A 27,809-nucleotide genomic window follows, 5' to 3' on the forward strand; every position below is an offset into this window, starting at 1 on the left:
TCTCTTATCAATACCCTTTTTATAGCATTAACCTTTATTAGGAAACAGTTAAGATAATTGTTCCCTCCAAATGGTAAGGTTTATCTGATAGGGACACCTCTAGAAGAGTCCTTATACGTGAGTGACTCCAACATGTTCTTCATTATTTGGCATGGGTATTGAGGTGTCCATGAAAACGTAAAACAGAACATGGCAACGGAGAATAATGGTTTCTCAATATTTTTAGTTCATTCTAGTTGAGTAGTGCATGTATTCCTGCTCAGAAGTAAAACACCCATGTGTGCGCACACAGAGAGAGAGAGTGAGTGAGAGAGAGAGAGAGAGAGAGAGAGAGAGAGAGAGTTTGAACCATCCAAATCACTTTCAAAAATCAATTTTAGATGCTTTTTTTTTCAAATCTAAGTGAATGGATGTGATCTACATGACCAAAAACCTAATATGCGCTTGATCAAGTTTTTTTTGACGCGTAAATAAGATTTTATAATATGCTAAAAATCAATGGTTGAAATTTTCAATTTTTTTGGACTATAAAAATCTCATTTATGCAATAAAAAAACTTAATTTAAGTGTTGGTTTTTAGGTTTCTGACCATGTAGAACACATACGTGCATTTAGATTTGCAAACAAACACATTTAGAATTGTTTTTTTAATACACATTTATGCAATATATATATATATATATATATATTGGCTATGAACCATGACATTGTATGGTGGTTCACACTCTTATTTGCATGGATCTGTTGTGTTTAACACAGTTTAGTTACTAATAGGTGGTTTTATCATGTCTAATACACCATAAGATTTGATTTTTGTTAAATAGAAAAAAATCAACCAATAAAATATTAAGTAAAAATAATTAAAAATATTTCATGTCAATTGACACATGTTAAAACCATTAAAATATTAATTTTAAGTATTTTTTATATTTATTAAAAAACAGCCGATTTAAGTTAGTATCGTATAGATTTGCTGCTGATATGATAGGGCCCATACGCACCGATACTGACAACATTGAACAAGATAAACATGATTCAATGGTTGGCTTTTGCTTTTGGAGATTAGATCTATTTAAATCAAGCGTGTAACATAACACCACAAGTTGTGGTGGTTCAGTACCACAATAGAAAGGGGTCCACTCAACTGTTCCCATGTAACTGATAGGCCAACCAATAAAATCAGATGTCTAAGCTGGCCCCTAAAAGAATCCTCACTTTTTCTCATTTTGTCACTTCCTTTTAACTTTCTAGAGTGAGTGGTGGTCACTGGTCATTACCACTTTTCCGTGATATGTTGGTATTTTCCTAGAAACTAGATAAGAGATATTTAGAGTGCATTTGAATGGACACGCATCTCAAAGCAGGATTCAATGTAGGGCCAGATCCAACCTTCACGCAAACAGGGGATCTCGAGATCTCGAAAACGGCCTAAATCCAGGGATTTGAGATCCGATCTCAAATCCCGCGAATCTCGGGATCATCGGATCTAAGATCCAAGAGCTCTCAAACAGGCCTACAGGGAATCATCCAAAGTTGCTACTAGCCCATGCACATGTTGCACATGTTATCTTGTAGTTTAATGCTAGAAAACAAAAGAGAAGGTGAATAATTGGTGACTTAATTATAACAACAATATAATATGAGACCGGATGCTAGTGGGATTTGAACAGCATATTGGAAATAGATAATTGCTGACTTCTTTTTAGTAGTTCTGGTGTAGAATATGGGTCTTCCAGTAGGTTTGAGTTGTCAGATTCAGTTATTGTAAGTGAGAAATGTCAAGGGGGTGGGTTTGGTATGGATATTAGGTCAAATCAGGATTAGATTTGGTATGGTGTCTCAAATTAAATCCAACTAAGATACGGAAATTTTGGGTAACCGGTTAAGTTATTTTACATGTAAATTTGAATATGACAAGATGAGTGGTTGATTGGATTATGATCATGGAAGATGTCTCCAATGCAGTGTGACAAATATTGGAGATATTATGAAAAATATCGTGAAAATTGTTATATTTTAGGTCACCACTTTACATGCCAAAACATCGTGATAATTTTTAAAAAATATTATATTTTTGTTAAAAAGTTAAATGTCATGTTTATCACGATGTTCACATTTTATTGGCTACTTTTAATTTAAAAAAAATGGTTGAATTTATTCCTTGTTGTATTTTATATTTCCTGTTTCTTCTTACAAATAGTTTTTCTTATCTTTAAAACTTATTTTTGTATTACAAACATGAGAAAGCATGAAAATTTTCAATTTCTCACGGGAATTTGGCTGCCGTTTATAAGTTGGCATTTTAACACCCGACCTATCATCCTACCCTAAGCGAAACTCACAAATTTTCTTAGGCCTCAAACCTAAGCTGCTATTTGATACAGAGTATTCCTTGTGTTTAATCAACATCTCCCATCTTCCATGTTTCCGGGTAGTCAAGGTCTTCTAGGATAATCCAACGCTAGAAATAGAAAATGGGCTGAAATTTTATAGGTCGTTAGGGGCCGTTTGTCACAACCATTCACAGGAAGATACTTTCCATTGAAAAGAACATCCACAGGTTAAAGTGCTTCCCCATGAGGGGAAGTGTGACTCCCTTTTCATAAGAAAATAGTTTTTTCGCATTTAATGAGTGGTTCCCGCACCCACCACCTCTTTCCCATGGGAGATTTGTTTCATGTCATGTGAGAAAGTGCACTCTTTTATAAGAAAGAGGGCTCATTCATAAGAAAGAGGCTGAAACAAACCCCTTGGAGTTTGAGAGGTTAATGTCAGAAGGAGGGTTTGACCCTGACCCGACCCATACCAAACCTGATACAGTCTGGGTTCGATTATAAAGAAAGTGGTTCAACCAGAATTTGGATCAGACTCAAAAGATCCAATTAGTATATATAGCTGGCTATGGTTTGCAAAATTTCACAGTAGACCCCCGATGGACCTGAGTTTTGATTATGATCTACAATTTTTCAATGTAAAAAATATTACTTTACCAAGTATAAACGAACTATGTTAAATGTAATCCTTATAGAACCCGAGTATGTTTTTCTTATGGTAATCAGACTCGGGTCCGGATGCAGTACCAACACCTCAAAATCAGATCCAAGTCCGCAAACCATTTAGGTCGAAACCAGGTCCGACCCCTTGACACCCCTAATTGAGAGGAATATACGGACATGAGTTGGAGGAAAATGGGGAAATGGATTTGGATGGAATTAAACAGAATTCATCTTGTTTAATAGTACCATGTTATTTCTGGGGCTGACAAACGAGTCAAATGAACTGAACAGAGGGTGTTCAAGCTCGGCTCATTCTTGTGATGAGCTCATTCTTGTGACGAGCTGAGCTGAGCCGAGCCAAGCTTAAACTCATGGTGAACCTGAGTTAGATGAGGAGAATTTCAGATGGCTCATTTAAAAAAAATGCATTTAATAAAATTTGAACTCTAAACCTACTTAGCCAAGCTCAAACCACCTCATTTACAAAATCTAGCATGTTATAGCGGCCCGTCCATATGGCCGAGCTCTAAACAAATAAAGTTTATATTAAAAAACTTATTATTATGAAAAAATAGGATTAATAAATTATATGCATACGTTTAGAATGAAATATTGTTTGTTAAAAACATATGTAAAAGTATTAAAGCTAAAAAATACCTTTTATACCACTTGTAGGGAAAGTTTTCACAATTTAATGGCAAAAAAGTGGAAGGGGCATAACCTTTGGTAGGTCATGCAAGGTTGGCATTGAGAACATGAGAGAGAGAGAGAGAGAGAGAGAGAGAGAGAGAGAGAGAGAGAGAGAGAGAACTAATGTTTTTTATTTGAAAAGGTAATCCCAATTTTGTAAAAAAAAGTTACATAGGGATCATGCAAGTAATAATTATAAATGTCTAAACGAATTTATAATTTCATCCAACAAAAACATGATAAATATGTCATTTGAGAAATAGTTGCTTTTTGGGCCCCACTACCCATGCTTATACTTTTATAATATTTAAGATTTAAGATAAAAACATTATTTCAAAGCTGGAAGCAATAGGATTTGGACTCTATACTTATTGCTTGTAATTCAATCAAACCATCTGGAAGCTTTTTTTTTCCTTGATAGGCATGCTGGGCTTATGCAGACCCCTACCAGATATCTCTTAAGCCCCATGTGGCAGAAGGATTCGAACTTGGGCCTTCAGCTTGGTACATGACCCCGCTTACCACATAGGATACCACCTCAGTTACTTACTGGAAGCTTATTGTTAAAAGGAGAAGCTTACTTCTTCGAAAGCGTGCTTAGAAAGTGGGAAACTCCTCACTTTCCCGAAAGGAGAAGAAGCTTTAGGAAACCCACTTTCCAAATATGAGAAACTCATTTTCCTTTAGTGGGAAATTCATTTCACCTCATTTTCCAAATTGATTCTGCCTCTCTTTCTTAACATTTTCTCTCACTTCCCCATCACTTTCTATGTTTTTCATATTAAAAATTAACAATTTTTTTTTTATAATAAGCTTGCTTATTGATCCAACAGTATTTTGCACTTGTTTTCATGTTATTTCTTATTTTCTCTGGCTCGCACTTCATAATGTCACTATCAGAAATTTCATCTTTATTGACATGATTTTTGTGCCAGTAAAGACATGACTAGTGCCAGTAAAGCTTTTACTAGCATTGTCGATAGGTGTGCCATAATAGGTCTTACCGGTAAAGACTTTACTCATGCTACAGGGTAGCGTGATTAAAAGCGCCAATAAAATTTTTTTACTGGTGCTAATATTATGCTAGTAAAGTGATTTTCCCGTATTTTATTTTTGCCAAAAAAATAAATTTTTGGTACAAAAAATGTGCCAATAAAGATGTTTTTTGCGCATTTTTTATGCCAGTAAATCCCACTTTACTGGTGCAATTTTGCACCAGTAAAGCCCAGCAAAAAAATTTATTGACAGCAAAGGGTTATGTTTAAAAAAAATAAAACGAAGTTCAATGCTCCGGTGAGATTACCTGCACTTGTTAGGGTTCCTAGAACTCTTAGGCCTGCCGCACTGAATTCTATAAGTGGACACTTTAGATAGCAATGAATTTAGTTCTTTCAACAAATTTAATTCTTTCTCCATTCTTTTCCATTTTACTTTCTTGAACATTTAGCTTTAGTTCAATGGCCATTGAATATATATATATATATATATATATATATATATATAGAGAGAGAGAGAGAGAGAGAGAGAGACTACCAAAGGTGAAAAGAAAGTATTCCATTTTAGATGGCCAGTTATTTTGCCAAAGGGCCAGGGACGAGCTGGACAAAGCAAATTCGGCAGCAAACATTTATGCCAAACAACTTTTTGACCATATCAAAACCTGCCCAGTGCCCAGCAGATTTATCACTAGAATGACAACCAAAGCATTGGTCCTCGTGAAAGGACCAGGATGTTACACTCAAAACTGAAGTCCCTAGTTGAAAGGAGGATAAGAATTGTATGAAGGATCAACATGGTTGAGCTGATTCTGTTTGGTCCTGCAGCTTCTGGCATGAAATTCTGCAACAATAATGTATTCTCATCAAGAAATAAACTAAGAGTGTCACCTTTAAATGTAATGCAGTTATTTGTTAGGATTCTTGAATTGATCTCCTGCAGTGGAAATTATTCGCATCCATGTTCTTGTGCCTTCAAGTGCATCAAGACAGGATCGTACTTCTAATATGTTCTCTTTCTCTTTCAATAACAAATATTAGATATCCTCTATAGGTTTTCCTAAACCATAGAACTGTTAATATATATATATATATACTGTGTTTTTATATGTAAACTTAAAGTACGTGTTTGACAAAGCAAAGCCAGCTAGTAGTTCATCATAAATAGAAAGAAGCAGCTAGTAGAGAATCTCATAATAGAACAAGAACTAAAAATCAGTAGCCAAAAGCATCATAGACAGCTCACATCAAACTCTGCTGTAGCTATCATAACAGAAAACCTATTAAATCCTTTGATTAGATTTAATATCCAATTTGAATTTGAACTAAACTACATCTGTAAGTCTGCTGACTTTATAAATATATGTATCCATCTTTCCAACTATAAGACCTAAACCCAGTTTTAACATACATGTTTGAAATTGAAATGCATGTGACTTTACGCTTATGTATGGGAAATAGAAAAGTAGATGTGAATGAAGTTCACACCAATGAAATCCCGATTTGAAAAATGAAACATCAGACATCTAACAAGGACTGCAGAGAATCTCCCCTAAATCTTCCAAGTGCTCCGCATATTCAAGTTGTCGCTTCCCCACTAACATCCAAGAAACCTCAACAGCAGAATTGTAGTTTCCAATATTAGCCCAACTTGGATCACAGAGAAATTGACCTACTAAAAAGTTAACAAAGAAGGGCAAGAAGTAAACATAGACCACAACCATTCACAGTCCTAAAAACCAAATTTCTGGCCAACCATTAAGAACACTTCAATGAAAATGCCATGTAAGATTACATTCAAAGAAGGGGAGGTTCGGTTAAAAGTTTCACAATAATTAGACTCAAATGAGTCATGGTTTAGGAGATACAACTTCTGTAAGTCAACATAAAAGGGTGTCCCGACAAAAAATATGTGTAGGCTGTATATTTTTGTAAAAATTATAACTCCCAAAATATTCAGAATTTATGGTTGAGATTTTTATGTGTGTTAGTTTGTATACGAAAGAACTACAAAAATCTGGTAAGCTGATTAGTTAAGGTATAGGAATTAAAAATCACAGAATTTTGGTCCAAAACTCATAAATTTTAAAAAATAGTTTGATAAATAATATAAATATCATGTATCACAAAATTTTTAATTATTTGTAAAAAATAAAATTAAGTCTTAATTTTTGGAGACTTGTATCAGACATATCAAGACACCCACTATAAAAATCCAAGAATTTATTTCATTTTGTGTGATTCATGGCTGATTTGTTATCAAAAATACCAAACAGGAGAGGACTGTTATACGAATAGAAAATAGTCGATGTTTCTAAAAAAATTATTTTTTATTTTGGAATGAGTTTATGTATGGGTTTTTTTTATAGACAACTAACATACATATGAATCTACAATAAAAATCTCAACCAAAATCATTTTGTATGATTTATGGTAGAATTTCTAATGACTGAGAAATTATCCTAATAGTCCCGAATTGAGAAGTTGTAGTTGAATACATGTTATGGTTCTGAAAGTGGGCAAGATAAACATGGCTTGGTTTCATACATGAATCGGATGAACACATTGACTTGTTGGTGTCCTGTATGTGGGCCTTTTGAGGCTATGGGGTCATGTCATCACTTGTAAATATTGTTTTAATGTTATGCTGAATTTTTTTGTCATAATACTTTAATGGGCTGCATAATGTGATGATATGCTTCATGATATTATATGGTATTATGATGTGTTATAGGAAATAAAATGTATGCATGCACATGTTGATGCTCATGAATAAGCTTGTGGTTCAAAGAAACCAACATGGTGTCATGAGTGCATGAATTTATATTATGTGACATGTGATGATGTTGTGTTGTAAGACATAAAAAACATGCATGCACACAGGATCACTAATAAATTAGCAAGGAATTGATAAGAACCGATGGGGTGTTAAAAGAGCACTAAGTTTATATATATATATATATATATATATATATATATATATATATATATATATATATATATATATATATATATATATATATATGTGTGTGTGTGTGTGTGTGTGTGTGTGCACATAATATTCTAGTTATCACCTTCACATGCAAGATGTTCTGGTTTAAAAGTACCTGTGCATATTGAATGAGTTATCAATATGATTGAGCTAATGAAAATGTGTATCTACCATGGATGTGTAGAATGATTCTCATGCCATAAGGCGATGTGTAAAACTAGCATAGAGGGGTACTTGGGCCATTGAGTCATACATTGTTGAATGATATACAACACATGTGATAAATGCAATGACACTCTTAATAAAGATGACTCAATAACTCATTGAGACGGTAGGTTTTACAAAACTTCGTTGGACCGTGATGTATTTTTTAGAGCAAAAGCATCTCACTTGGTCCCTAGCCCTCAAAGTTGGGGGCAAACTATCAATGTATCATATGTGGTAAGTTCATGTCTTCTATAGAAGTTTAGGATGCATCATATTGTTATGCTATCACCGGTGAAATTTTTTCTCGGTCACAAACCACCCATAATGGGATTGATTCGTTAAATCACTCAGGTCATTAAAATACATAGTATAATAAACCCTCGAGTAAGCTTTTTGTCTTGATGTCTGGCCTTGTGAGTACATACAAGAGAAAAACAAAAGCCTTACACTTGGAGACATTTATTCTGTAAAAATTTGCATTGAAAACATGCCCTAATAATGCAAATGCTTAATTATTGGTATACGCATGTTTTGGTAATTAGTTTTATGATTTGATTGTTATTCTTGCCAACTAAATGCATAAATATAGTTTTATTGGAATGCATTATGATATGACATTGCATTGCAAATGTTTTAAAGACTATAGGTATTAATGTATACTTGGTTTTGTATATATATGCATTATTATTGTGTTCTTAATGAGACTTGATGAGTTTGATTAGGGATGACAGTGGACCGGGGTAGGGAACAAGCTCTCCATATCGACCCTGTCTCAAAATTTTGCCCTTCATCCTCACATGGGTTTTAATTTTAACCACCATCCTTGATTCATTCCTCGTTTCATGTCCTCCATCTCTAACCCAAATGGAGCGAGGCAGGGTGGGGCCCCGTTTCCCCAATGCTTCTGCCACTATCGATGCTGCCTTCCGTCGTTAGAGGAAGGAGGGGAGAAAAATGAGAGCTCGTGCAACTCGTTAGAGAAAGGAGAGAGGAGATATTCGAGAAAATATTTTATGTTAGGGTTACATATATATATATATGATTTTATAATATGTATAAGGGTATAATAGTAATTTACTTAATGAGGCTGAGGATGGGACAGGGCAAGGTGGGGTGGGGGCAAGAGTAAATCCATCCATGCCTTCATCTCTGCACGGGTTTGGATTTTAATCTCCATCCCCGTTTCATATCCTCTGTCTTCGATCTAAATGGGGCAAGGTGAGGTGAGACCCCATTCTCCTCTGATTCACTGCCATCCCTAAGTCTGACCCTTATATTATAAATATTCAGGTAATGAGTAGAAAGCTGGAACGATGACGGGATATTGCAGGTGGTGCCAAGAACCAAATACTTAGATCTGGGATTAGTCTTAAATTGAAAGACTTATTAATTTATTTGATAATTATTTAGAAACAATTTATTTAATTGATGAATGGTTTTAAATTGATGCACGAACTGTATGTATCTTTTATGTTTAGGATTTGGATTCTTGAGTTGGAACTGAATTATGAGTTGGACTTGGACCCAAGTCCAAACAGGAATTAAATGCTCATGTGTTTAAATACATGTAACCCACTCGAAATTCTAACCAAAACAAAAAATAAATGCTTTCATTGTATTTATGTTTTTTCTTGATAAAGAGTTTTTGTCTTTAGTTGTCGCTTTCTTGAACTTAGTTCTAGTGGGCTAATATACACTAGCGCCTATGCATAAGTGGGCTTCCTAGTGCTAAGTTCGGTTGTAGCAATACCATCGATAAGGCTTTATATAAAAAAAAATATGTATTTTTGGCTTAAAATTTTGGGGCATTACATAATGACGTTGCGAATCTAATATAAACTGTTAACTTATTCACTAATGTCTTTAGTTTGCTCTCATATTAGGTAGAATTATTATTGAGTTTTAGGTATATTATTTTACAGAGTACGATGTTTATATTGAATGGCAAGTCTATCTCATGCAAGGGATTCCTCAAAAAAATAATAAGTAATTACTTTCATATATGATTGTTAATTCAATATATGCAAGTACATATTTTTTATAATGAAATTGTTACATGTATTATTGTGGTATATTTATGCTAATGTAGATAGGCAAGTGGATGTAACTCAATTTCATGCAAGTACATTGTCATGTATAGTTTTGTTAGGTGTTTGAAATGTAAGTTAATTAATTTTTTGGTAATAACCTTGTCAGGAGGAACACAAGGATGTCGATGGTCAAATTCTATGAGGAACTAAAGAAGAAAAAGGTGATGCAATCAAAAGCCAAATAAAAAACATAGGCAACTATGATAATGACTTCACAAACCAAAAAACAAGTGGAGGAGACCGTGACTCCGACGGCTAGTTAGGCAGAGCCAGAAAGAAGTTGCTTTTAAAGAAATATGAAACAATTTGAGATGAATTTTTATGTACTATAATTCATAAAGAAACATGAAATGTTTTGTAAATAAGATACATCTTTTATAATATTGTCATTGAATGTATGAATGTATCGAGAGTTGCTCAGTGGATGTTGATTCTGCAAGTGTGCTCTAAGGTTATGAGCACCTTATCCTAGTTCTATAAAAGCTTCTCCTTCGTAGCAAACAAATTTTTTTGGCTTCTCCTTCGTAGCAAACAATTTTTTTTGACACTTAGAAGCTTCTCCTTCGTAGAGAGCAGCTCTTTCTAGGTACTATGAAGCTTCTTCTTAGTCACAAGCGGTTCACGCAGTTGAGAGTTTTCAATGTTTGCAATTGCTAACTGTGTTTCTGAACTTATACTAAGAAAAATTATTAGAACCTAGCAGCCTGAAGACATTAAAGTAACGTATGTGAAAGCATTCTGATATATGGTAATCAATGCAGCAATACTATGACAAACCAAACCTCAACCACCCAATTTGATACATGTGACGGTTCATCTGAGCCCAGGTCGGCTACTTTGAAATTGAATGCCATGTCTGGCATGAAAAGACTTGCTTTTATTTAGAACCATGGGATGCCTTTGGCATTTATTGAAGGCCTTTATTCATGGTAGGTCTGAGAGACTTCAGGGTGACAAATATCACGATATTTAGCCAGTTTCTTTAAATAACAACCAAAATATAATGATATTTTCTGTTAGAAAAATGTGTTTTTATTGAGATATTCAAATTTTTATTGGAGATTCCTTAAAATAAAAATATCATTTACTTTTTTCGCACATTTATATATTTTTTTTACATGTATTTTTCTGATTTTCAAAAGATATTTATTTTGCTGATAATTTTCTGATGAAAATACAAGAAATATGAATCTTTAAATCTCTTTTCCAAAATTTTAGCCCTAAATATCAATCAACTTTTTTGTTACTTATCCAAACAATTAACTTGGGTTAAGGAAGTATCACCACAAACCAACTTGTACAAAAATATTCAACCAAGATCAGTTTACCCTTGCAAAAATAATTAGCATGAATTCTAATTCCATCATTTTGTCAAAACTCCATCTTGACTTCTACCTCCATCTAGAACAATTACACTATCACAAAGTAAAGCCCTCTTCCCACTGTGGCAACAAACGTTTAGTATGTCTTAGTGGTAGAAAAATAATATATGGTAGAGCACAAAGAGAAAATGTTGTATACATGTTATTTAATGCATGGTATGGTAATTTAACCTGGTAAACCTGTTAATAAAGCTAACAATGTTAGATAAATGAGGGTGGTTGCTTAACCAATGCAAAAGTTTGGGAACGTTTTGAAAAGTGTGAAGACTATAGCAGGTTTACTAATTACAGTTAAAAGCTTGGTGGTGTATTTGACAATAGTACAACGGCTTATTGCTTAAAAAAACTCTTGGCAGACCAACTGGTAAAACTCTTGAGGTCCCCTGACCATACTAGAGTACACCCCGCTTCGATGCTGTTAGAATCCCATGTCAGGTGACAAACCGTGTCGCCCTTCACCCAAATGTTGTCAAAATTGGTCAGAATCGGCCTGATAAGGGGGCGATTCAAGGTTGATTCAATTCATTTTTTAGTATTTTGTAAGGGAATAAAAAAAAATTTCTTAACATTTTTTACTTTTTAATGTCAGGTATCATCTGATGGTAAAAAAGGGCTGATTCAAGATGGATTAGATTTCATTCATTTTTTTCAAGAAACTGATTCACCTAGTGAACCGATTTTAACCCCCATTGACTTCACCAGAAGGTGGAGCCCTTGTGGGTTTCTAAAAGCAAGGTTTGGTGTTGCAATTTTCAAACAGGTTTACAGTACCAGAAAAATGAGAAATTGATAGTCTGATGGGAAATCAGGTTGAAAACAAGTTGCCAAGATTTGTACTGCCACCTGTACAGTTGTAGATACTTGTCTAGAGTAATCTCAGCCTTCTTCATTAATTTCTCCACTGCCCAAACATTGTATAAATGGCAGAAGCAGACCACTTGCTTTGTCTTCTATACATCATTTGCAGTTAGAGCAAAATTCGTACAACTTGAGGCTAGCGACTAACTACATTTCTTTTGTGAGAATACAAAAGGGGCATGTGGACTCTGAGTAATCAAATTATTTACAATCAAAGACTTTGAAAAGGAAATATTCATACAATCTAAAAAAATACGGTTCTGAACTTCAAATATGTAGGTTCTGAACTTCAAATATTTAGGTTCTGAACTTCAAATATGTAGGCAAATGTTGACTACATAGAAGGATCAAGTGGCTACAGAGTTAATTATCAACAGTTTGTAGATAATGGTACCCTCCAATCAAGATGCTTAAAAGGTGAAATTGTGCACCTGTGACAGTCATGTTTAGGTATAGCCTAACTTTCTTATGCATTAAAGGGGTTCGAGTGAGAAACGAGCAGTTTATCAAGATTAAATATCTTTGTGAAATATTCTATGAGATCAAATCAATTTTAAACCAGAAAAATTATTCCCAAAAATAAATCTTTGTACTAAAAAACAAACTTAAGAAGTTATCTCAATGTAACTAAGATATCAAAAGTAGTTTGGAGAAAAACAGGTATTTAAATACTTCAATATATTTAAAAGTCTAAATTGTTCTCTTAATGTAATTCTGAGAATCTAAGCCAATGGGAAGACATGTTTCAGATACTTCTTTCTAATTTTGATAAATCTTTTCCTTCATCTAACAGAAGAAGTTCTGGTTTACACTAATTAGACGCTTACAATTTGTGTGCATCTGTGCATCCCCACATGTAGGGGACTGTGAAACAGACTTCAAGTATATGTTTGCGAATGCATGTTCTTTCCTGTGTGTGTGTGTGTGTGCTTGCACCTGCCTGTGAGCGCCTGTTTCTCATTTTAACTTAGCTGGAATTCATCTGTCTTTGAGAGGTTGATGGTGTCAAAACACTAGGTATGGAGGAAACAGACAGCAGCCGCGAGACTTCACTTTCATCATTAGACTCAGAGATTAGAACATCTAAAAATGGAGGATCAAATGGAACAACTTCCTCATCCCTGCTTCTCAGCATTTCCACCACCCTTGACATTGAAGGCCTTAAACTTGGTGTTGCCTGTGTGCATAAGAGACCTACTTGAACCACCTGTAACATCTCTTTCAGATGATCTCCATCTGTACATCCATCTAGAAGTTCCTCAACAGTGTTTGCTTTGTAATGGTTCCAGACCTACAAATAAAAAGTGATTTAAGTCGATTAAAGTCATGAGAAAGGAGAGTGCTTCCCACAGTTACCATATATGAGGAAATACACAGCTTATAAGTAATAAGTAGAGCTTCTGTGACTCATAATAGAATTCCACGTCATGGTAGATAATCAGATATTTGAAATGCATGAATGACCAAAAGGAAATGGAAAAGAATCACGAAATTAGTAGGATCTTGCTGGTACTGTCTGCCACTTTTAGGTATCATTATACGGTGTAATTCATTAGCAAGAGTGCTTACCATAACTCATAGAGATCTTCCCCTTCACTAGAAGGAATTTATGACTAACCTAATAAGTATCTAACAAAGGGAATAACTAAATTGAACTAAAGGTGATTTTAAGGTAATTCAGACGCTTTCTATCCTTTTGACAAACTAAAGCTATTTTAGATGAGTAAAATGTTAAGTCAAAATTCAAATGGGAAATATAGGAAACCTAGCTGTATTTGAAGGCAGATTAATGGTTCAATTTGTTCCAAACATAAAGGAATCACCTCTGATGATCTATCACAACAAGAATATCTAGGAACAGAATTATAAGAACAAATGCCCAGAAAACTTTGCAATACAGTGCTTAACAAAGTTCACTTTGGATTTTTTTTAAAGATAAGATGAACAAATCCGGTAATTGAAGGTAAACATAATCTTTTTGTTTTGAACATGAGAGAATCACCTCTGACTATCCACAATGACAAGACTTTCCTTGAATGGGATTATATGAGGAATGCAAAGAAAAGTTTGTAAGGAGCTTAACGGCAATATCTTTAAAGAAAAATAAGATGAATAAATAAGCACCTTTGACAAAAAATACTGCCCACTTTGTGCACCTGTTGGATTGCTGCACTGCTGACTAGTAACAATCTCAAGAAGCAGTACACCAAAGCTGTATACATCAGCTTTTTCAGTCAACTGCCCATGGACAATGTATTCTGGAGCCATATAGCCTCTACATGATGGCAGTTAATAAATCAAAATGAGGATATAATAGATATTTCTGAATACATCAAACATGAGAAAGTTATAGGTGCATGTGAGAATGTTTACGAAAATGGTTGTGCCATTATCTATCTTTTTCTAATGTTTATGAAAATGGTTGTGCCATTATCTATTTTTTTCTTTTTCATTGACTGCCATGTGTGTCTATCGTGTATGCATGTGAGATATCACAGTTTCCTAACTCAGAAAGTAAAAGCATTCTGAGCTTACAATGTGCCCGCAATTCCAGTGCTGAGATGTGTCTGATCTTCTGCAAAGGAACGTGCCAAACCAAAATCTGTTATTTTTGGCTTGAATTTCTCATCTAAAAGAATATTACTTGCTTTGATATCTCTGTGGATGATTCGAATGTCAGATTCCTCATGGAGATATGAGAGTCCTTCAGCTACTCCTTGAATAATGTCAAGCCTCTTCCTCCAATCTAATAGCTTGCCTCGGCTGGGATCTGTCAAAAGAATGGTGGTCAGAAAGGGGATTTTGTTTGATAATCTCAGAGATCTTACATCTACAAAAACCGACAGATGATTTACTACGCTCTGCACATGAATTATCAGAGATTTTCATATTGTAATATAAAATAAGGAGAGTAAATATGGCTAAGACTGTCCATCATAATACCTGCCAGAGGAAATATTCTAGCGCTAACAAAATTTGAAAGAGATGATCACTCTCTTACAAAAATTTTACCAGATATCTGAAGCATATAACACTACACTTCCTAGCAGGAAGGTCAAGACAAACACTTGATCTCATCCTTCTAGGACCAGTTTGAATATAATAACAACTCTCCCTCCAAATTCTACTTTGCGAGAGTTCTAAAATTGGTGATATCCTTATAATTTCCAATAGTACTTCATATCAGACCACAAATACTTCACCAAGACGAATTTAAAAGACCAAAGACTTGTCCATGCATAATTCCCGAATTTAAATACTAAAGGTCCATCATTTAGATGCTCTCTGCAGTTCAAAAAATACAGAGTCCTGCAAACTACAAGCAAACGTAAATCCAGGACCATATTCAACCAAGACAAGTCATCACTAGTTGCCACCAAATCTGTCAAAAAGATTACAACAACAAATGATACAAACATTTAGGAGCAGATTTTTCAATGCCCGTGAAACACTGCCTTTGTGTTGGGGTACTGACCCACTTTGATATGAAATATAAGGCAGAAAAATGTGAGACCCACCATAATGAATCCCACAGGGTGTTCGCTACACCACCAGCCTGCTTAGAAAACAGATTGCTGAGCTAGGACACATAAAATAGCAGTTTCATAAAACAAATAGAAAAATAGAACAACAAAAGAATAACATCATTAACTTTGAACAGAATGGAATGTGACTGGAATCACCTTTTATGACACCATCATGTTTCAGTAGTAAATTACAGTGAGACGAGAGGAGAAAACCTGCTATGTGACAGCAACTTAAGAAAACTCTAAAAGATACCTATTACCCCAGATCAAAGTGTCTAAATTTTAAATTTTAGATGGAGAAACAATCTTCGGCCTACAGGGCATTTCCAAGATGATGGAATTTTCCTGTATTACACATGCCAACAAACATTAATTACCTTAGATGACAAAAAGTTCACCATACAAGCAACTTGGCCAGCATAGTCCATATTAGATGGTGGCTTGACCAATCCAGATCAAGTGCAAGTTGCACCTTACCAACTTACAAGACAAGCTATACTGATCAGTTAGGTCGATGTTTTAAAGTCAAGATGCTAGACAGCAGGACAGGTTGACCTGTGCATTTGCAGTATCTGAATCAAAAAGGCCAACAAAGACAGCTAAGTACTAAACCAAAAGTTCTACACGAAAACATGAAATATAATTTATCCCATATATCATCCTTAGTGCAATTCCACAATTCTGCATTAATGAGATTCAGTTTTCATGCCTTGGGTTCCACTATTGATTTGTTGTTTCATGACTTTGTGGTTTTTCTGGTTTCTTGATGCTGAGCAAATGAGAAGACTTGCCCAGAAATGATAACATCCATATGCTTGACTTCCCTTCAGTAGAGATATAATTGAAAGTATATGTCAATGATAAACTTTGTCCTTATCAAGAACCCCTATTGATTCATGTATCTTTTTTCTGTACTTTCAGTTCCCTCACCTTGAATTGGTGGGGCTGCACCAGTGTGACAAATAACGCGAGATTTATGAAAATCTCACGATAATATCGCAAGAAATTGCCTGAAAGTTTAAAACGGCAATTTCTCGCGAGAATTATGAAAAAACATAAATACCGTGATTTAAATGCGATATTTACGTTTTAAACAGCTATTTATCACGAAAAAATCATGTGTTTTTATTTTTAAATAATTTTTATTAATATTTTCTTATAAAAAATAATTTTCATAAAAAAAAATTATAAAAAAAATTGGGATGAAGGCGTAGTTGTTGTTGTATAAAAATTATTTTTTATATTTTTTAATTAAATTTTTTATTGCCAAGATTTTGCTGAAAAAATGCGAGATTTCTTTCAATTTCTCATGAGTTTTTGAAAAACGAGAAATTGCTGATAAAAACGTTTGTCACTATGGGCTGCACCTTCATCATGAGTAAGTCGAGTTAGAAATGTTAACATTCGCCACAAATGAATGAGATGAAGACAAAGGAAAATAATTTATTTAAAAATCCTGAATATCTTACTATCTTCTTTCTAGTAGGTATATAACTTGTCTTCATGTCAATGAATCATACAACAACAACACAAACTTTAATGTATAGGACTGAAGAATATTGGTGATACAATAGTTCAATCCTAGTGGGTCCCAAGTTAAGGGGATTACCAAAGATGAAGAGATCCAAACTTCTGTTGCAGTAATATTCATAAACAAGCAAGCTTTCAGGCCCATCTAGACTGCAACCCAGCAACTTCACTAGATTTTTATGCCGAACTCTAGTAATCAGATCCACTTCATTGAAGAATTGGTCAACCCATAATCTTGCATTGAGAAACAGTCGCTTTATGGCAACTTTCCTTTCATCAGAAAGTACTCCCTGCGGAAAATATGAGCTTTATTCAGAACAAGGAAACCATAACAAAGAGCTCAATAGAGCTGGGTTTCTTTGCAACCTTGTAAACAATACCATATCCACCCTGTCCAAGTTTATTTACAGAATCAAAATCATTGGTAGCCATCCTCAGTTCATCATATCTGAAATTCAGCTTGGATTGAGCAATAGCTACAGGTAATCCCGATAAACATAAATCTGCAGAAAAGGGAGCTTATAGTAACTCATCTTTTTGAATTCTTCTTTAGTTAATATTCATGTTCTTACCTTTCAAGGTATGCTCATTGGGTTGGCTGAATAAAACTTTTGATTTCCAGATCAGGAGGCCAACTATGAGCAGTACACCAGAAAGAGCAGACCCCAAAATTATCCATAAACTCTTTTTAGCCCCTGGTTGTTGGAAGGAGACAATCAGTAAAATTGAACTTGCTAAGTCCATATAAGCAGATGCCAAATAACAATTGAAAACACAAACTGATTGCACTCATAGAGAAAAGACCGACAATTCCAGCATTAAACAGAAAGACACAAAAAATATGCAACTGAGGACAAAAAGAAAAAGATAAATAGCTTGTTTTGAATACAAAGGCTACAGTATCTGCATAATCCCACAACCAACTTCTAGAAGAAACAGAAGAGGACCAAAAAAAGTAAAAAGAGAAATAGTGGGGTCATCTCACCTGCTGAATGAGAATTTTGATATGTATTCCAGAAACTACTGGTGGAGTATCTCATATAACAGCCAGCCTTCAGTACCCGCCCCTCAATAGCCGGTGCACAAGAAACTATAGTCAAAGCAGCAGCATCAAGGCAAGATTTACAGAGGGTCATGTTCAGGTTCTCCCAGCACTGAACCAGAGCATAAACAGTTATATCTGACCCCGTTGAAGAACCAACTGCAAATCCTTGGTTCCTCTGAGCCTCCAAACTTACATTCCCTGTAACCTCTCTAACCATCTCAACAAACCTGGGTGGGTTTGAGCTGTTCCTATTCCAAAGGCACACACTTGTATCCCATGAGTCCTTCTCCACATCAAAAAAAGAGTAATTCTCGTACCTCCCAAAACACCCATCAAGAAATATCCTTCCCCCTCTCCTTGGGTAACATTTTGGAAGACTGAACCTCACCTCCGAGTAGCAGAGTCTGCAATCAATAGCGTTCAGATCCTTCATGCACTGCGCCAATCCATAAACAATATTAGGACCTGACCCCACAACTGTAGTGCCATAGCCTTTCATATCAGTCAAAGAACTCAAGTTTGCCATTGCACGAATGAAATTATGAGCCAGAACATCACCAGAAGTGGCATTATCTTTCTCACAAACGAGGCCTGCAAGATCTGTTCTGGGGTCAGACATCATAAGAGACAAAAAGCCTCCAACTTTGAGACATATAATGAATTTAAGCCAGAAGCCTCGCCTGCCCATATTCTAAAGCTCTAAGTGAGCAAGAGGAAGGAGCCAAATTTGTCTGAAATTCGTTAAGGGTGGTGTCAAATACGGGAGATTGAGCGTGTAGGCAAGAAACTCACAGATACCCAAATGGGGAAGGAAAATGCATTCTTGATTCATAAATATATATTGGCGTCAGAATTGGGAAAAGCTTCACTAACCATGATGAGGAATTGGACTTGTATGGTGTAAACTGAAAGGCTTAAGCCTCTTTTTCTTTGACAGCTATATCTGCCTTGCCGTCTTCTCAGCTTCCCATTTCATTACGACAATCTACTTCGACTCCTGCATGTCAGGTTTTATATATATATATATATATATAATGTATACTTTTATTAATATATATAATATTTATGTTATATTTTATATAATATATAAATGACTTTTCTTTTAAGACTTATTTTTTTATTATAAAAAAAAAAGAAGGAATGGGAAAGAAAGAGTAGACAGTGAATGAAAATATCATTGCTGAACCATTTGGGGTTACGTTAATGTGATCATCATCATCCAGATCAAATCCCTCCACATATTTCATCGTAGAAGGGACAAATTTGTTCAACCATTGCTATTGCCATTTTAGGTTAAGTTTGTTGAGAACCAAGTGAAAAGGTTTGGTGAAATCTTTTAAGAGATTAATTGATAAAAGTATTAGAATTGGCTGAGTTTTGTTGATTTTCAGGTCATTCATTGGGACCCATTAAGTAACCAAATCAAACCGAATCACTAGGTTAACTCGACCAGTTTTTAGACCTTCCTCCTACCCAATGGCAGACGAAAAGGACCCGGTTTTATTACTTTCGTGAGAATCATTGTTGACCTGGGTCAGTTCAGGTGAATCGTGGTAATTTCTGACACGACCTGCCAACCCTTCTTAGGCGGGTTCGGGTTTAGCTTAAATGGGTTTATGTCATAAACGGGTAGACTCGCTTAACCCATTTATTAAACGGGTTGAGTTCCTGGTAAGGGTATGCTAACCCGCCAACCCGTTTAATAAATGGATTAGGCGGGCGGGTCATATCATTGATTCAAAACCCAAACAAAACACCTCAGCGTCATCCTAGGGTTCCTACCTTAAACCCTTTAACTGCCCTCTTTTGCGGCTCTCTCTCTCTTTCTCACATAATGATCACCTCCGTCAGATGCCCTCTCTCCCCCTTGCCCTTCCCCAGCTGCACCCCTAACCCTAACCCCAACCATCGCAAACCCTCCACCATCGTCCTATGCAGGTCACGGTGGCTCGAGTCGGAGACCCTGAAGGCCGAGCCAGCCCCCGTCTCCTCCATCGTTCGATCCTTCGCTCCTGCCACCATCGCTAACCTCGGTCCGGGCTTCGACTTTCTCGACTGCACCATCTCGAGGCTCGGTGACCACGTCACTGTCGCTGTCGATCCCTCCGTCTATCACAGCCGCGTCGCGATCGCCGTCATCCACAGCTCCCTCAGGCTCACCCTCGACCCGCTCCACAACTGCGCAGGGATCGCAGCCCTTCGGGCCATCGATGTTCGGCCGTCGGCAGACTCGACATCTCGGTCTCGCTGGAGAAGGGGCTCCCTCTCGGCAGCGACCTTGGCTCGAGCGTGGCCAACGCCGTCGCCACCGCCTTTGTCGTGAACGCCCTCTTCGGCAGCTGACTCTTCGACCTAGTCCTTGCCAACCCGTTTACCCGACCCGACCCGTTTATTAAACGGGTTAACCGTGTCGTGTCGGGTTACCCGTTTAATAAATGGGCCGGGTTCATGTTTGCCACAGCCGACCCGTTTAATAAACGGGTCGGGTTCGTGTTGAGGTATGCTGACCCGCCAACCCGCCGACACTACCCGCCAAGCCAACCCGATTGCCACCCTCTACTAATAACTTAGCCAAGTCTATGCAACAGGAACAGGTTCGCAATAATATAATATGTTTGGTTGCTCCAACGGGCTCAGCACCACACCACACTCTAGGAAATTCAAGACCTTGCATGTCTTTCAAGCAGAAAAAAAAAACACAAATACGCAGTAAAACATAAGGAGTGATAAGTTGGGCTCTTATTTGTAAATAACCAATAAACGGGATTGTAAATTTCTGAAAGCCAGGAATAGAATGCCAACTGACGTAGTTAACTAATGAGTCTCTGTGATTGGCTGTCTTTTGATTATCTGACCTTTGAGCTCCATTATGAGAAATTCTAGCACAGCTTATTATCATAGCCTGTGCAATTTACAAGAAGTTACTTTAACAATAACAATGAAAACTAAGGTTATTTTTTACTATATAGTGGGATAGAGGGAGCTAGCACTAGTTGTCTATATGGATACGCTTAATATTATGAAAACTTTCCATCTGGGGGACAATGTTTTACCCATAATCTCAAGCTCACCTTTCTGAAATTCTTAATATGAATCATCATCTTGAAAAATGTGACATTTTTGGTTTCCTATATTCTCTTTTGGAGATGAAAAACGTTGTTCCATCAACATCAGAAGAAAGAAAAAGGTAAATATTTTGAACCATTTCCCGATCTTGACTTCTGACACCCGACGATTATTATATTGGTAAAAGCAGTTGAGTCTGGCGGCTATAATTACTTATGATATGAAACGGGTAGCCAGTGGTCTTGCTTGTCAATGATCGTCATGGTCATTTTCACAGACTTTCTTGAAAGAATTTTTCCATGAAATATTTATAAATTATCCTCCATAGCCAATCCATGTAGTTCAAATTTGCTTGGTTCCAGTAGTGCAAGCATCTTATCTGCTTGATGGTGACACATCTCGTCATCATAAGAAAAACTCGCTGTAAATTAAAATAACTGTTTCTCTTGAAGAAATTTAAAAGAATATTAATACATTTAAGTATTATATATATAGATAGATAGATATTATCGTTCTGCTAACATGAAAAATCACGATTACTGTAAAAAGTCGACAGTAATCTCATATACCAAAAGGGATACAGCCCCACCATCTCATCTTCTAACCATGTATCTACCAAATGCATAAACTCCCATTATGGATGCCAGTTTCCAAACAGAAGAAATGATCAAGGCTATATTTGGGAGCCTTGCAATGAGATAGAAACATGGTTTCAGTGTGCCTGCCAAAATATCGTTTTGCTAATGTGTGATGTTGAGAAATGGAGTTGCCAAAAACATGTGTTGAAATGTGAGCCTGTCGACACCGTTGTTTTAGCAACACCACTGCTCTCAAACAGCAAGGGAGTATGAGAGCATGGCAGAAACCACAAAGCAACCTCAGATTCAATGCTCTCAAACAGCAAGGGAGTATGAGAGCATGGCAGAAACCACAAGGCAACCTCAGATTCAATGCTCTCAAACAGCAAGGGAGTATGAGAGCATGGCAGAAACCTCAAAGCAACCTCCGATTCAATGCTCTCAAACAGCAAGGGAGTATGAGAGCATGGCAGAAACCTCAAAGCAACCTCCGATTCAATGCTCCCAAACATAGCCCAAGAGACTACCATTCTTGTTAATTGTTTGGTTCAATAATTCTATAATTAAACTAGTGCACAATAGCTTAAGAGTGTGAAATTGAAAACTAAAATGTTATCAAGGGTTCTTAGACACAAGTTTGTCAATAATCAAGATTTTAACAGATGGGTTAGATCCTAATATCGAATCCAATGTTGGGAGACTTTCAGATTTCAAATATTCCTACTCTATACTAGACTTTGGTGTACGGTGGACCCAACCCTAGGAAAATGTATTTCTGAAACAAATATTCTATGAGATTCTTTCGTTTTTATTCTCATTCTCATGGCGGGTCATCGTAAGTCAATCTTTTTCCTTTTTACCTTAAAAAAATTTTTCTTTTCTCTCATTCTGCCAATTAATTCTTGCTCATAAAATATGGAGAAAGACCAATATTGTTAATGGGGCTGGACTTAGTTTTCCATAAGAGACAAAGGGGATAGAATTTTGCATCCTTCTTTGTAGGTTTTGTCAATCAGAGATATGAGATTGACACAGACCAGCAACTTGCGGTATGGAGGTATCTAAAATGGCTCATTTGTGGGGGCCCTAAGCGACCATACACAAACTTGGGAAAGAAAATTGTCAAGGGCTAACATGTGAATCTTTAAGGTGCGTTTGCGTGCCTAAAGCTGGAGGCTTTCCCTAGAAACATACAACCTTCGATGCGTTTCTGTGGGGACTACCGCTGCAATGCAAACGTTGAGCTCCCTTTCCGCAAGAAAAGGGAGCCCAAAATCAACACTGGAACCCCTTTCAGGGGGAGGGGGTTCGATTTGCTTTCAGCGAATGAACTCTCAGCGGCGTCCATGTCGCAGAGAGTGCGTCTACAGCAGACAAACGCGCCTTTAAGAACTGTTTGATTGCTTGTCCAAGCTACAACAGAACGCTTTTCAATTACAGACAGAACACATGTTCTGTCCAAAACAGAAACAACCGTACTTGTCCAGCATTTGCTTTGACTGGACAAGGACATGTGTTCCTTGTGTTCTGTGTTTGATTTGCACTATGCAGACAGTTTGGACACATATGAAAATTGGTCTGCTAGCTTTGTTTCGGATAGTAGGACCCAATCGTCCCATCATTTCAATGTTTTGAACATGTTTGGATTGCATTTTAACCTTGGATATGGATCTTGAATTGGATCCAAATATCACAAAATAAAATTTATGTAATTTAAAAAAAATAGGAAATCATATTTTTTATATACAAATGCTTTGATAGGTTTCATATTGGATCCAATTATGAAAATACATAAAAAAGGTATATTGTAGCTCCAAATATGGGTCTCTACTAGATCTAAATATAAAAAAAATACTTAAAATTGGGTAATTTTTATATAAGATGAAAATTCAAAAAATGTGTATTCAAAATCACATTCTACGTTCAAAGACATAAAATTGTAATACTTTTATGTAAAAAATTATGATATTTTTTGTTATTTAGCATCTTGAATTTTGGATTTAGATCCAAATCCATTCATGGGTCCCAATATAAGATCGCACGTCATTTGAGTATTGGGTTACTTATTTGTTACTCACTAATCTTAAACAAAACAAATATAATACCTTTTACTAGGTATTTTCTAAGCATTTGCATTTATATATTTGGATTTGGATATGGATCCAAGATCCAAATCCATACATGGGCCTGAACATGGAACCATGCATCACCCGAGTGTTGGCTCATATATTAAGGTTAATAATGTTAAACCAGAAATGCGTTGCATATTTTCTATGAATTTCACATTTTGGATGTTTGGATTTGGATCTAGATTCAAGATCCAAATCCATTATATTGACCTGAACGTGGAACCGTGCTTCACCTGAGCGTTGGCTCATAGATTACAACTTAATAATGTTAAATGAGCAAAACCTTACATTTTTTTATAAAATTTAAATTTTAGATGTTTGGATTTGGATCTAGATCTGAATTCAAGATCCAAAACCATTGCATCGACCCAAACATGGGACCATGCTTCACCCAGTGTTCGTTCATATATTACAGCTTAATAATGTTAAACAAGCAAAACCTTACATATTTTCTATGAATTTCACATTTTGGATGTTTGAATTTCCAGATCCATTATGTGGGCCCGAACGTCTGTGACAAATATTGCAAGATTTATAAAAATCTTGCAATAATATCACTAGAAATTGCCTAAAAGTTTAAAATGACAATTTCTTGCGAGATTTTCAAATCGGTACAAATATCGTGATATTTATGATTTTAGCATATATTTATCATGAAAACCCTCAATATTTTTATTTTTAAATGTATTTTATATATATTCTTATAATTTTTTTATATTTTTTAATTTGTTTTTTATTGCCAAGATTTTTAAAAAAAATACAAGATTTATGAAAATTTTCAAAATCTCCCAAGTTTGTGATTGTCTGTATCTTGCCGTTTTAAACTTTTGTCACTAAGGCTGGGATCATGCTTCACTCAAGTGTTGGCTCATATATTACAGCTTAATAATGTTGAATATTTTCTATGAATTTCATATTTTGGATATTTGGATTTGGATCTAAATTCAAAATCCAGATCCATTATGTGGGCCCAAACATGTGACCATGCTTCACCCGAGTGTTTGGTTATATTACTGCTTAATAATGTTAAACGAGCAAAACCTTACATGTTTTCTATGAATTTCATATTTCGGATGCTTGGATTTGGATTTAGATTCAAGATCTAAATCCATTACATCGACCTAGGACCGTGGTTCACTCAAGTGTTGGCTCATATATTAAGTGAACAATTCATTTAGAATTAGATCCAAAATTATATAAAGTGGTGGTTAGGAATAAATTCTAATTTTTTTCATTTTGGCAAATCAAACACATAATAAATTTTTTCATATTTTTTTTCAACATCATCAATGAACAAACACATGATAAATTCTTATTGTGACAAAAACATTCGGATGTTTTTATCTGGATGGGAGAAATTCCCCCCAGCAATCAAACACCCTTGTGATGACGTGGGATTCAATCACACACCCTTGTGATGACGTGGGATTGGATCCCCAACCTCTCCTAAAAGTAAAAGTGTAAAAGAAAGTACATATTTTAGTAGGACAGGTTTCCTTATTGTAAAACGGACAAAGATTCAATCTCGCTACCTGTCAAACAAAAGACCAACACCCTACCCGTTAGGGAAACAGTAACTTTTGTTTTTGTATTGACAAACATATTTTATATATAATAATTCTGAGAGCTTGATTGAGTTTTTTGAGGTTTATCCAGTTTAGCGGCTTGATTGAGCTTGGCTTGTTTATGTAGGTTGAGCCTAAACTTGTGTACAAGCTTGGATGAGCTTGAGTCGAGCTTAAACCAGCTGAGCCTGAGCAGAGCTTGCGCTAGCTCGGTTCGTGGTAGCTGTTAATTGTCGTGCTAACCAGTCTTTTGAAGGAATTTTTTTGTGGGACCCCAAAAGATTGAGTCATTTTTTTTTAAATAGAATATGTTGCAGAATATCAAATCATTGAAATCTTTTGAAAAGAATTCATTGCACAGCCGAAGAAAAACATTTTCAACAAAACAATAATTCTATTAATATATATAATGAAATTTCACTGACTCTTTACAAAATTTACATTGGAATAAATATTCTGATAAATGACCCAAAACACACATAGCATCCCAAAGAATAGAAGAGTCTATGATTCAGCTCTAGGTATACTCCAGTTCATCGCATTTTTCGTTGTCACGCCCATCTACTCGTGGATACCTGAAAATAAGAAAAAGGCAAGGGTGAGACAAACAACACGTCTCATCAGGTAACATGGTCACCCACCTCACACACTACAACAAAGCAGTAGATTAGCGACGACCACATTCCGTCGCTAATATGGTTAGCGACGGATTAGCGACAACGAGGCGACAGTATGCTGACGTCGCGAATATTTCGACGCTAACTGGCGACGAAATTATTCCGTCACCAGGTCCGTCGCTAATTGCGATGGAATAACGAGCGCTATATTCCGTCGCCAATCCGCCGGTACTAAACGGCGACCACGGCTTGGCGACGGATTTACTTCCGTCGCTATGCCGTCGCTAGATTAATATGAATAGCGACGGATGGTTCCGTCGCTAATCCATCGCAAACACGAAAAAAATAAAAAAAAAAATTAATTGAAAATTAAATACCGAGAACTGTATAATTTCTATAACCTGTACAATTTATATTTCCTGTAAATAAAAAACAAACCACACAAAAAAATTCATATAACAAGAATCTACAACAATTAATTGTTCCACCTTAAAATTAAGAAGTTTAATTATTTACAATTCACCAATTACAATTAGGAAAAATAAAAAAAATAGAACTTCTTCAACACAGTCCTCTAATCATCGCCAAGATTTTGTGCGTCTTCTTGTTCATTGTCTTTATCTGTCCCTTCAGCTCCACTACCCTGATTATCGCTAGCAGCCTACACAAGAAAAGAACAGTCAGTATTGATAAACAAAATATAATGAAATAAATTACACACTATATGTGATTCTATCATGTGCTCATGTGTGATCTAAGGCAATAAAAAAACTCTCACTACAACAAAGTAGTAGATTAGCGACGATCACATTCCGTCGCGAATCCGTCGCTAACCATGTTAGCGACGGATTAGCGACAACGAGGCGACAGTATGCTTACGTCGCGAATATTTCGACGCTAATTGGCGACGGAATTATTCAGGTCCGTCGCTAATTGCGACGGAATAACGAGCGCTATATTCCGTCGCCAATCCGCCGGTACTAAACGGCGACCATGGCTTGGCGACGGATTTAATTCCATCGCTATGCCGTCGCTAGATTAATATGAATAGCGACGGATGGTTCCGTCGCTAATCCGTCGCAAACACGAAAAAAAATTAAAAAAAATTTATTTGAAAATTAATTACCGATAACTGTACAATTTCTATTTCCTGTACAATTTATATTTCCTCTAAATAAAAAACAAACCACACAAAAAAATTCATATAACAAGTATCTACAACAATTAATCGTTCCACCTTAAAATTAAGAAGTTTAATTATTTACAATTCAACAATTACAATTAGGAAAAATAAAAAAAATAGAACTTCTTCAACACAGTCCTCTAATCATCGCCAAGATTTTGTGCGTCTTCTTGTTCATTGTCTTTATCTGTCCCTTCAGCTCCACTACCCTGATTATCGCTAGCAGCCTACACAAGAAAAGAACAGTCAGTATTGATAAACAAAATATAATGAAATAAATTACACACTATATGTGATTCTATCATGTGCTCATGTGTGATCTAAGGCAATAAAAAAACTCTATATGTGATTCTATCATG

The 27,809-nt window shown here is 35.8% G+C and overlaps 1 protein-coding gene across 2 annotated transcripts; it reads right to left on the bottom strand.

Moving 5' to 3' along the window:
- Positions 1–12,814: 12,814 nt before the first annotated feature.
- Positions 12,815–18,781, bottom strand: LOC149815601 (cysteine-rich receptor-like protein kinase 2). 2 transcript variants are annotated; one of them, XM_089989615.1, is made up of 7 exons: positions 18,253–18,781; positions 17,840–17,962; positions 17,634–17,770; positions 17,347–17,557; positions 14,746–14,980; positions 14,335–14,485; positions 12,815–13,501 (listed from the first exon to the last, which is right to left on the bottom strand). In XM_089989615.1, exons 1-7 carry the CDS (start codon positions 18,743–18,745, stop codon positions 13,178–13,180), a joined length of 1,674 nt encoding a protein of 557 aa, XP_089845741.1. In that variant the 5' UTR covers positions 18,746–18,781; the 3' UTR covers positions 12,815–13,177. The 2 variants fall into 2 exon arrangements, with proteins under 2 accessions (XP_089845741.1, XP_089845742.1); XM_089989616.1 differs by having other exon boundaries at positions 13,324–13,501; positions 14,367–14,485.
- Between the last annotated feature and the right edge of the window lie 9,028 nt (positions 18,782–27,809).

The sequence above is a fragment of the Nuphar pumila genome, chromosome 15, assembly GCF_984573655.1.
Source record: "Nuphar pumila chromosome 15, dmNupPumi1.hap1.1, whole genome shotgun sequence".
Lineage (NCBI taxonomy): Eukaryota > Viridiplantae > Streptophyta > Magnoliopsida > Nymphaeales > Nymphaeaceae > Nuphar > Nuphar pumila.

Coding starts and splice junctions, on each gene's coding strand:
- LOC149815601 (XM_089989615.1), bottom strand. CDS start 18,745: ATGAAGGATCTGAACGCTATTGATTGCAGACTCTGCTACTCGGAGGTG. Junction 17,963..18,252: donor TCAAAATTCTCATTCAGCAG/GTGAGATGACCC, acceptor TCCAACAACCAG/GGGCTAAAAAGAGTTTATGG. Junction 14,486..14,745: donor ACTGGAATTGCGGGCACATT/GTAAGCTCAGAA, acceptor GCCATCATGTAG/AGGCTATATGGCTCCAGAAT.